The sequence below is a fragment of the Ipomoea triloba genome, chromosome 3 (genome assembly GCF_003576645.1).
Source record: "Ipomoea triloba cultivar NCNSP0323 chromosome 3, ASM357664v1".
Taxonomy (NCBI): domain Eukaryota; kingdom Viridiplantae; phylum Streptophyta; class Magnoliopsida; order Solanales; family Convolvulaceae; genus Ipomoea; species Ipomoea triloba.
Genome location: NC_044918.1, coordinates 21,341,517 through 21,352,078, shown reverse-complemented (window position 1 = coordinate 21,352,078; position 10,562 = coordinate 21,341,517). Strand labels below are relative to the sequence as shown.

The 10,562-nt window shown below is 36.9% G+C and overlaps 1 protein-coding gene across 1 annotated transcript in view; it reads left to right on the top strand.

Annotated features, from left to right (window-relative positions):
- The window catches only part of LOC116012762 (DExH-box ATP-dependent RNA helicase DExH10), a 12,963-nt gene extending 2,573 nt beyond the window's left edge, over positions 1 to 10,390 (top strand). Inside the window, exons 2-17 of the mRNA XM_031252414.1 lie at positions 516 to 1,535; positions 1,670 to 1,984; positions 2,083 to 2,187; positions 2,271 to 2,339; positions 4,433 to 4,600; positions 4,680 to 4,751; positions 4,823 to 4,939; positions 5,466 to 5,690; positions 5,828 to 5,986; positions 6,207 to 6,296; positions 6,445 to 6,537; positions 8,262 to 8,415; positions 8,917 to 9,065; positions 9,147 to 9,242; positions 9,715 to 9,807; positions 9,937 to 10,390. Of these exons, the coding sequence (XP_031108274.1) occupies positions 549 to 1,535; positions 1,670 to 1,984; positions 2,083 to 2,187; positions 2,271 to 2,339; positions 4,433 to 4,600; positions 4,680 to 4,751; positions 4,823 to 4,939; positions 5,466 to 5,690; positions 5,828 to 5,986; positions 6,207 to 6,296; positions 6,445 to 6,537; positions 8,262 to 8,415; positions 8,917 to 9,065; positions 9,147 to 9,242; positions 9,715 to 9,807; positions 9,937 to 10,047 (3,003 nt within the window). The 5' untranslated portion in view covers positions 516 to 548 and the 3' untranslated portion in view covers positions 10,048 to 10,390. The remainder of the gene's footprint in view (positions 1 to 515; positions 1,536 to 1,669; positions 1,985 to 2,082; positions 2,188 to 2,270; positions 2,340 to 4,432; positions 4,601 to 4,679; positions 4,752 to 4,822; positions 4,940 to 5,465; positions 5,691 to 5,827; positions 5,987 to 6,206; positions 6,297 to 6,444; positions 6,538 to 8,261; positions 8,416 to 8,916; positions 9,066 to 9,146; positions 9,243 to 9,714; positions 9,808 to 9,936) is intronic.
- Positions 10,391 to 10,562: the final 172 nt, after the last annotated feature.

Genomic DNA, 10,562 nt, shown 5'->3' with positions numbered 1-10,562 from the left:
TTTTTTTTTTTTTTTTTGTTTTTTTTTTTTTTTTTTTTTTTTTTTTTTTGGGGGGGGGGGGGGTCTAAGTGAAAGGGGGAAATTGTTGACTGTGATGGGAGAAAGGAGGGAAAATAGAAGGGAATGAGAGAAATTACCAAAATAGCCTCAACCATAAGTGTGTGAGTCACAAGCTCCACATTTGTTAATAGCTACTGTTTGGTCTGTTAGTGGAAGGAGCAATTTAGTGATGAGAGAAGTATAAGTGGTGGGTGATATTTGCAAAAATTTAAACAGAGGTCCTACATTGATGGATGTTTAGTAATTGAGGGATCAAAATTGGAAATTTCCCTACTATTAATCATGCTAGTGATTGATAGTGTAGAGCTAATTTGTGTGTGATTGGCTTACAATAGAAAATTGAATACCATTTTATGCTACTTTGCAAATGATATAGAGCATCACTTTTGGCTAGAAACTTTTGTTTTGATAGGGTTTTACAATTAAGATATATTCATATGTGAAATTGAAAACAGAAAATTCTGAAATTGAGGGTTTAAGCAAAACACATGGAGGTGAAAGCAGAAGAATTGTCATCAACAGTGGCTAAAAGGAAATCTGCAGAGGAAAGTTCAACTGGTGCAGAAGTTCCAAAGGAAGAATCAGCCTCGAAAAGGCGCAATTTGACTCGAACATGTGTGCATGAGGTGGCAGTTCCAAGTGGGTATTCCTTATGTAAGGACGAATCTGTTCATGGAACTCTTGGGAATCCTGTTTATAATGGAGAGATGGCAAAAAACTACCCATTTAAGCTTGACCCATTTCAAGAAGTTTCTGTCGCATGCTTGGAACGGAATGAGTCAGTTTTGGTCTCAGCACATACATCTGCTGGAAAGACAGCAGTTGCAGAGTATGCTATTGCAATGGCATTTAGGGACAAACAAAGGGTTATATATACTTCACCACTGAAAGCATTGAGCAATCAAAAATATAGAGAGTTGAGCCAAGAGTTTTCTGATGTTGGTTTAATGACAGGTGATGTTACAATTTCACCAAATGCAAGCTGTTTGGTGATGACCACAGAGATCCTAAGAGGGATGCTCTATAGGGGTTCTGAGGTGTTGAAGGAGGTTGCTTGGGTTATATTTGATGAAATTCACTACATGAAAGATCGTGAGAGAGGCGTTGTTTGGGAAGAGAGTATAGTCTTCTTGCCGCCGGCTATTAAGATGGTTTTTCTTTCTGCTACGATGTCAAATGCCACTGAGTTTGCTGAATGGATTTGTAATTTGCATAAGCAGCCATGTCACGTGGTTTACACCGATTTTCGCCCTACCCCATTGCAGCATTATGTGTTTCCCATGGGCGGTTCTGGATTGTATCTTGTAGTTGATGAGACTGAGAAGTTTAGGGAGGACAATTTTGTGAAAGTACAGGATGCTTTCGTCAAGCAGCATCCAGCAAATGGAAGCAAGGGTATAAATGCCAAGTCAAGTGGCAGAATTGCAAGAGGTGGGAATGCTTCTGGTGTCTCTGACATATACAAAATTGTCAAGGTGCATAACTTTATCTATGATTGTCTTATATTCATTGCTTTATTTAGTCTATTCTCTCATTCTCGTTAAGATTGAATATGCCAGTATGTTTATCATTTCATATCATTGAACTTGAAAACTTCCTTAACTTGCAGATGATTATGGAACGGAAATTTCAACCAGTCATAATTTTCAGTTTTAGTAGAAGAGAATGTGAACAGCATGCAATGTCTATGTCCAAACTTGATTTCAATACTGAAGAGGAGAAGGATGCTGTTGAACAGGTATTCCGGAATGCAGTGCTCTGCTTGAATGAGGAAGATAGAAACCTACCTGCCATTGAACTTATGCTGCCCCTGCTTCAACGTGGGATTGCTGTGCACCATTCTGGCCTGCTTCCTATTATCAAGGAACTTGTAGAACTTCTGTTCCAAGAAGGACTTGTTAAGGCTCTATTTGCCACTGAGACGGTAGTGATGAATACATAAAACAATGAGATTTAGAATTTTTTGTGTACTTACACTTACACTTAACAGAAATCATTTTACTTTGGTCTTCTATATTATAGTTTGCAATGGGATTGAACATGCCTGCAAAAACTGTAGTTTTTACTAGTGTCAAAAAATGGGATGGTGATAGTCATCGGTACATTGGATCTGGTGAGTATATCCAGGTAAGTGTGTTTGTCTTACAATTCTAGCAGAGAGCTTGCAGTTGGTTGGCTTTTATTTTATAAAACAATTGTTTTTTTGGTAGATGAGCGGAAGAGCTGGACGTCGTGGCAAAGATGAGCGTGGTATTTGTATCATAATGATTGATGAGCAGGTATTCTATAACTTTGCTTAGAAACTGTTGCTGTGATAATTAAATCCACTTTTACTCCATAGTTTTTAGTTCTACACTAAACTAAGCCATCTTATGTCTTAAGTTTAACCAATATACTCTTGCATGCTGTTAAATTATTGGTCCCTGGCATCTGCATTCTGCACTTGTAAACTATCCCAAGTTTTATGTTTTATACACTAATTTTCCCTGTCATATTTATCATAAGTTGGACACCATTAATGGTTTTAAATTCTGAACAGAAGTCAGTCACCAATATGGGGATAAACATAGTAATCTAATGGCCTCATCCAGTGACTCTAGGTAAGAGGTCACAGGTTCAATTCTCATTCCCCCTTAGATGCATGACCTATTGTTTTAAATATGGGGATTACCATAGAAATAAGTAGAAGTGTCAAATTTGTCCCCTTAGTCAAGTGAATAGTGCAATTTGGGTCCCCTAACTGAAAAAAGCTCTAAGGAGGTACCCTAAACCATCAAAATAGTGCAATTGGGTCCTAATGTTTCCTATTCAGCTGGCGCTAACAAAGCGTCCAAGCATTTTTTAAAAATTTTGTTTAAGGTTATCCAATTCATCTTCTCTAACATGGTACCCTAAACTGGCAAAATAGTGCAATTGGGTCTTAGTGTTGCCTATTCAGCTGGCGCTATTATTTTTCAAATGTGGTGATGATTTGAAGATGAATTGGATAACCTTAAATAAAATTTTAAAAAAATGCTTGACAGAGACAGCCAATGTGAAGACAGCTCTTCCCCAGTTTTTATAAAGGACAACCATGTTTGTCAAAAAAAGTTTAAAAACATATAAAAATTGGACAGCTAAGGATGTTTCAAGTTCATAGGGAGACACTGTCTAAAAGAGTCGCCAGACTCTCTGTCTGACTATTTTAGTGCTGGATGAAGATGGTCCAGTAACTGTCTTCTTTGATTTTGTCCCAGATCTGGGGTGATGGCTGTTTTCGCCACCAGGTTGTCTTTATTATTATTTTAATTTTTTAAAAAGTTAACCAATTCATCACCACATTTTTAAAATAGTACATGTGGACACATGGACGCTTACTCGGTGACAAATCAAAAGTAACCTGCTCAATAGGTAACATTAGGACCTGGACCCAATTGTACTATTCTCTTGGCATAAGGGGTTGATTTTACACTTATTCCAAAAAAAGTATTTTTGGGAGGGGGGTCTTGTTGGTAAGGGATAAAGTAAGAACCTAAGAAGGAAAAATGTTGCTGGGTAAACAAGACCTCCCTTCTCTTCTCTTCATTGGCTACAGTTCCTCCCTCTTTGTAGTAGCAGCAGAAGTCACTGCTACCACCAACTCTGTCTTCCAAGTACACTACAGTCTGCTGAGAAAATGAATTCAGGCTTCTCTTTTCTCTGCTCTAGGCCAATTCTTGAATTCTGAGGTGGTATAAAATCCAAAGATGGTTAGTGACTCCTTGAAATTGCCTGAGCTGTTGATGACTTTTTCTCTGCTGGCGACCTGACATTGGTATAGGTTTTGAGGGTTGAGACGTTAGGGTTAATTTTACTAAATCCACCTACGATTGGGGTTTAGTGTCACTTCTCCCTCCTGTAATTGTTTTTTAGTATAATATGGCCTACACTGATCAGTAGTCAAAGTTAAGTCTAGTGATAATATTGAATGAATGTTTTACCCTTTTAATGACCTAAAGTAATGGGTAATTACTAATTAGGGTGTGAACTTGATTATATAATGACCTAAAGTAATGGATAATATTGAAATTAATCCTTATTAATTTAAAGAGTATATAATATAATGTATACCGTTATGAATCAGAAAATTGGTGTGAACTTGATTTATATGGGCTTTTATTTGGATCATTTGAGCCCCAAGTGCACTGAAGTTTAACCACGATAAGCCCAGGTTTAAGTACACAGCTTGTAAGTCTAAACTGGTATAAAACATGCACAAAACCTAATAGCTAGCAAGTAGTGTTTAAATCAGAAAAATCTTAATGTATATGTACTTTAAGAACACTAAATTCAGGTATGAATAATTTCTCCAACAAGTTTGATGGATTAGTGTTTTAAAATATTTTGATTTCAGATGGAGATGAATACTCTCAAGGATATGGTTTTGGGGAAACCAGCACCACTGCTCAGCACATTTAGGCTTAGTTACTACACAATTTTGAATTTAATGAGTCGTGCTGAAGGCCAATTTACTGCCGAGCATGTTATCAAGAACTCTTTTCACCAGTTCCAGTATGAGAAGGTATTTCCTTGAGGAACAAAGAACAATTTTCTGTAACTATGCTATGTGTTTGTACTGATGCACTTTCTTGCTTCTTTAGGCCTTACCTGATATAGGGAAAAAGGTTTCCAAGCTAGAACAAGAAGCTGCTATGCTTGATGCCTCAGGGGAGGTAATTCTTGTGCTATTTGAAAACATCTTTTAAATATTTTGGTCCTGAACTTTGCTTTTTACCATTTGCAGGCTGAAGTAGCTGAATATCATAAGCTAAAGCTTGAGATATCACAACTTGAAAAGAAAATGATGGCTGAAATAACAAGACCCGAAAGGGTTCTCTATTTCCTACTGCCTGGTAGACTGGTGAGTGGAAGGGCCATGTATACTCAATAGTTCTGCATTTTACTGACTCGAATCTGCTTTGATCCACTAGTGTGTGTAAAATTTCCTTTTCCGCGACTCAAACGATAATTACGATATATTAATTTTCTCCATTATTAGGTGATGCCATTTATGAATTATTTGTATAGCAATACCAGTGAAACAATGCATAGATGGAGTCATTGAAAGGAAGTTCTCATAGTTGTTGATCAAACCATGCATATTTTTTATCATTATTATAGCAATACCACTGAAAAAATCCTTGTGTATCTATATGCGTGTATTGGCCCAGTCTTTTCCTGAACTGTTGTGGTCTGCTTTGTTTGAGAAATTGTTTTCTATTTTGCAATTCCTTGTCCATGTCCAAGTAAGGCAGAATGCACTTGTCTGCCTTTACTCTTCTCTAAAGCTAAAACAAGCTTGCTGGGTTAGGTTAGTTTTTAACTTGCTAACTTTCAAGTTGTTTTAAGGTCCTTAAGGTTCATGGTTACTATCACTTTGATTGCAGGTTAAGGTTCGGGAGGGCGGAAAGGATTGGGGTTGGGGGGTGGTTGTCAATGTGGTTAAAAAGCCCCCAACAGCATCAGGTTCTTTGCCTGCTGCACTTTCTGCTTTGCGTGGTAGTACCTATATCGTGGATACATTACTCCACTGTTCCCTTGGCTCCAGTGAAAATGAATCTCGACCCAAACCATGTCTTCCCCTTCCTGGAGAAAAGGGTGAAATGCATGTGGTACGTAAGTACGTTAGATAGTACAGGAAAGAAAAAAAGGTGTACAGTGCTGCAGTTGAAGAATTCATTGAATACATGTAGCATTTCTTGTATTTTTGAGCCAATGTGCTGGGTAAACAAACTATTTCAATTGTCAGGTTCCTGTTCAACTGCCTCTGATATCTGCACTCAGCAAACTGAGAATATCTGTTCCTCCTGATCTCCGGCCGCTTGAAGCAAGGCAAAGCATCCTGCTTGCTGTACAGGAGCTTGAAAAACGTTTTCCTCAAGGCCTCCCTAAGCTTAATCCTGTGAAGGTAGGTTTTGTTATTCATTATATTAATATAAGTTGGTGAATTTGTTTTAAAGCATTTACGGAGTATAATTTATGTGATGTTGAATGTTTTTTGCTTTACTCTGTTGTAGGATATTCTTAATGCTTTACACTATTCTGTTGTAGTTGGTCTATGGAATATAAGTGTCTGTGCATCTGAGGAAAGTGGAAGAGTTATCCTTATGTTTGGTTTCCCTTTTCAGGACATGGGCATAGAAGATCCTGAATTTGTTGATATGATGAGCCAAATAGAGGAACTGGAGAAAAAGTTGTTTGCTCACCCTTTGCACAAGGTTCTACAAAATACAAATGATAATCCATTTTTCTTTCCAAGTTAGGCAGTAAAGAAACATTTTTTTAGCACATGTCCAACCGCTCCTAAAACTGTTCAACTTACTGCCACTTTTGTTTGGTTTTCACTGATGGATAAATGCTTTGCAGTCACAAGATGAGCATCAGCTTAAGTCTTTCCAGAGGAAGGCTGAGGTTAACCATGAAATTCAACAGCTCAAGTCAAAAATGCGTGATTCACAGGTAGATTTCTCATGTGGGAAGTTCTTTACTCTATTTATTGTGCTTTATTAGTAAATCTGCTCATACACCAGAGGAAGGCTGAGGTTAACCTTTTGCTTGTATGGTGACTCTTTGCTTCTGTTTCAATATTCACCCTTGTTAATGTAAGGGTATATGTATCTTATTCTTGTTACTTGCACAGATATGACATGTATGTTGCTTGGGGTTAAACCCATTTTATCCATTGTACCATTTCCTTCCTAAAGCAGGGGCCAACATATGGGGTGTAGTTCACAAACAAGCTAATTTAATATTAACTATTAAGATATTCAAAATCAAATCATTAGTCCAAAAGTTTAAACTAAGTATACAGACAATTTAAATTATATACTATATAGGTTTGGTCTAAAATTTTATACACACACACACACACACATAGGGCCTGGTTTTGTGCGGACAGATTTGGACCATTGGATAAGCTCAGATTAATGGTTGGAAATCAATAAATAGGCGAAAAAAAGCGGTTGCATTTTGGTAATTTCAATGATATGTTGGTGCATTTAGATATTCTTGATGGTGCTTTGAGCCCAATGCACTGTCAAGCATTCTCGTGTGCACCACATACCAACACTTAGTGCACCACAGACTAGCATTTGGTGGTGCACAACAGACGGGCACGTAGTGCACCACAGACCAACACTTAGGGTGCGTTTGGTTCGCACATTGGAATCGGAATCGGAATGGGTATCAAATACTTGGTAATAGTAATGGGTTTTGGTGAAAGTATTTAGCATGTTTGGTAGTTGGGTGGAATGGGAATGATTATTAATAGTTGAGGAAGAAATGAGGAATGGAGATGAAACCCTTATTTAATAAGGGTATGGATTTTCTCATTAATGAGGTATTCCAAACCCATGGTAGCATTCACAAAACCTATCAACCAAATACAAGCAATCACTTTCATACCCATTCCCTATGCCTAAACTCACCAACCAAACACACCCTTAGTGAACAACGGACTAGCACTTGGTACACCACAAAAATATACTTGGTGAAAAAAAATTACAAAAATGCCACCGCATTTTCCCCATTTTAATTGATTTTCAACCGTGCTCATCCAATGGTCCAGATCTGTCCACACGTCCGCACCGGGGAGGCTGCCTCATCTGATCCGATTCTGTTGTATAATAAGTTATCTACTAAACCTATTTAGGTTATTGTTTTTGCGCCCCCTTAAAGAATAATTTTGGTTCTGCCCATGTCTATAAGGTTTTCTAATATCTTCATAAGCTCTATTTATTTTGTAGCAGGCTGTCTTCTCTAATGTTAAGTTTCTGCCCAACAACTCTATCCAGTAGATAAAATGGGATAAAAACTGAAATAAGCTTTTTCATGGAAGAGTTTATCACTGGGTTAAAAAGTTCCTGAAGGCAACTCTTGCCCTCAGTGCTCAATGAAGCATTATCATATGAATATTTTAATATTCCATTAGTTTCTTCAGTTGATAATCGACTAAGTAATTTCCCTTAAGCACATCTTGAGTGATGGTATTTTGAATGGCTTTGTGTCTAGCTATTAATGAATAGTCATATTAAATGTGTTTTCAATCTCATTATTCCCACGTTCCTACTGATCTCCGTCTGCTGGAGTTTTCAGTAATATTATGAGTTTTGAATACTCCATTTTACTTGCATTTTTTTTTTAATTTTATTATTATTATTATTTTTTTTTTTCCAAAATTTCAGCTTCAAAAATTTAGGGATGAACTTAAAAATCGCTCCCGGGTACTGAAAAAACTGGGTCATATTGATGCTGATGGTGTTGTCCAATTGAAAGGAAGAGCAGCATGCTTAATAGACACAGGAGATGAACTCCTTGTTACTGAACTAATGTTTAATGGTAATATACTTTTTATCTCTTTAGCTGAAGCCTTGTAACTGCAATATACTTCTATATATTCTAGGTGCATGTGAAAGGGAGGTGATTTCTATAGTGCCTGCAATTTTTTAAGCTGGGGCATTGGAAGGTTGTTTTTTTTTTTTTTTTTTTTTTTTTTTTTTTGAAGTGTTATTTTGCATCCGTGATTCCTGGGATCTATTTGTTTTGCACGCCGAACATCTGTATTTATGAGTTTATGACCATATGTTATACGGATTATGTGTTTTGACTAGATAACATATCTATTATAGGCTTGATGCCCTGGTTTTGTCTTGTAAACTTGATGAACCATGTACAGGTTGCATGATTATATGAGTTTTTTTTTCTGTACACTGTATTGTTAGGCCCATCATAATAAAATGTTTGCCAGTATTACTGTATTCTCTAGCAAACTTTTACCATGTATTTGAGGGAGGTTGATCAACAACTGGTACTACAGTTCTGAATAATTTCTCTGGTCAGGTACTTTCAATGATCTTGACAACCATCAAATTGCGGCTCTGGCAAGTTGCTTCATCCCAGGGGACAGGTCAAGTGAACAGATTCATTTAAGAGCTGAACTTGCTAAACCATTACAACAGCTACAAGAGAGTGCAAGAAGAATAGCAGAGGTCTGTTGGATTAGGGACAAAATACTCCATTTCTTGATTACCACGTGTGAACATTAATAAGAGGCTTCTTTCTGATTACAGATCCAACATGAATGCAAGTTGGAAGTAAATGTGGAAGAATATGTGGAGGCTTCTGTTCGACCATATTTGATGGATGTTATTTATTGTTGGTCAAAGGTGAGTTAATCCTTCATGCCAAGTGTGGATTGTGATTGTGCATTTCTTGTGATGGCATTAGTTGGGATACACATCTGACATCTCAAACACAATGAATGATGCATTGCAGTTTACTGTCGGCTAATCAAATTCTTTAGGCAGTTTATGGATGCTGTTGGATTAAATTCTCTTTTATCCCCATTCTAAACAAATAAAATGATCGTGAAAAATAATCATCTTTATCATGGCTACCTTGAAAAAGAGAAAGTGAAACCAAGCTTGATATGTTGTAAAGTCAAACCAAGTTTTAGGTTGTACATATTTTATATACATTTAGAAAAAAAAGAAAAACATACGGGTTCTCGAATTGCACGGGTCTGAGCACATATCATGTAGAACCAATCTGAAATATTGCAAAGTAGAATCAAACATGTATTGCTTCATGCATCACAAGGGTATTACTCTAGTTACATGTCTTGTGATTGTATCTCAGGGAGCAACGTTTGCAGAGGTTATACAAATGACTGATATCTTTGAAGGGAGCATAATACGGCTAGCTAGAAGGCTTGATGAATTTCTGAACCAGGTAATCTCAAAGTATTGTTAAATGGAGTTGAATTTCCTTCAAATACAACTACACGAGTTTGTTGACCTGCCTGAGGCCAACTTGTTTTAACGATATGAATATCTGAAAACATCTTCCTGGGTTGTGCAGTTGAAGGCTGCTGCCCACGCAGTAGGAGAAGTTGGTTTGGAGAACAAGTTCACTGCAGCCAGTGAAAGCCTAAGACGAGGAATAATGTTTGCAAATTCTTTGTACCTCTGAAGTAGCAAATGTGGAAGCTGATTTTTCTTGTCTGCTGGGAGAGTGACGTTACCTTACCTAGGAAATGAGGTTTGTGTATTCAGATAGCATGTTAGCATGTGATTTTTCATTGGTTGATATGTAAGATGCATGCTTCTACTTATTTCTCTTTCTTCTCCTTTCTCTAGTCTAACCTCATTTTTGTATACATGCTGACATGCAAGTATGTTGTAGGAAAAACCAAAGAGAATAGTTGTTTTAGTGTTACAATATACGGACTCCATAGTTTTCTCTTTGCTCAAGGAATTCAATGATCTTTAAATTGTAAAATTTTTGGCTAAAAGATTTATTTTTTATTTGAACATTTTTTTTTTCTTTCAATTCAATGGTGTGGTTGTGTTTTTTGAGTAAGTTTGAGGGCTTGTTTAACCACCCTTTATTCTTTTTAAAAAATAGTTAATCAGTAATTCTGTTTGGCAATTATGAGTTTTGGATTTTGTAGAGAAGATAACAAATGGTATGCCTCATGCAGTTAG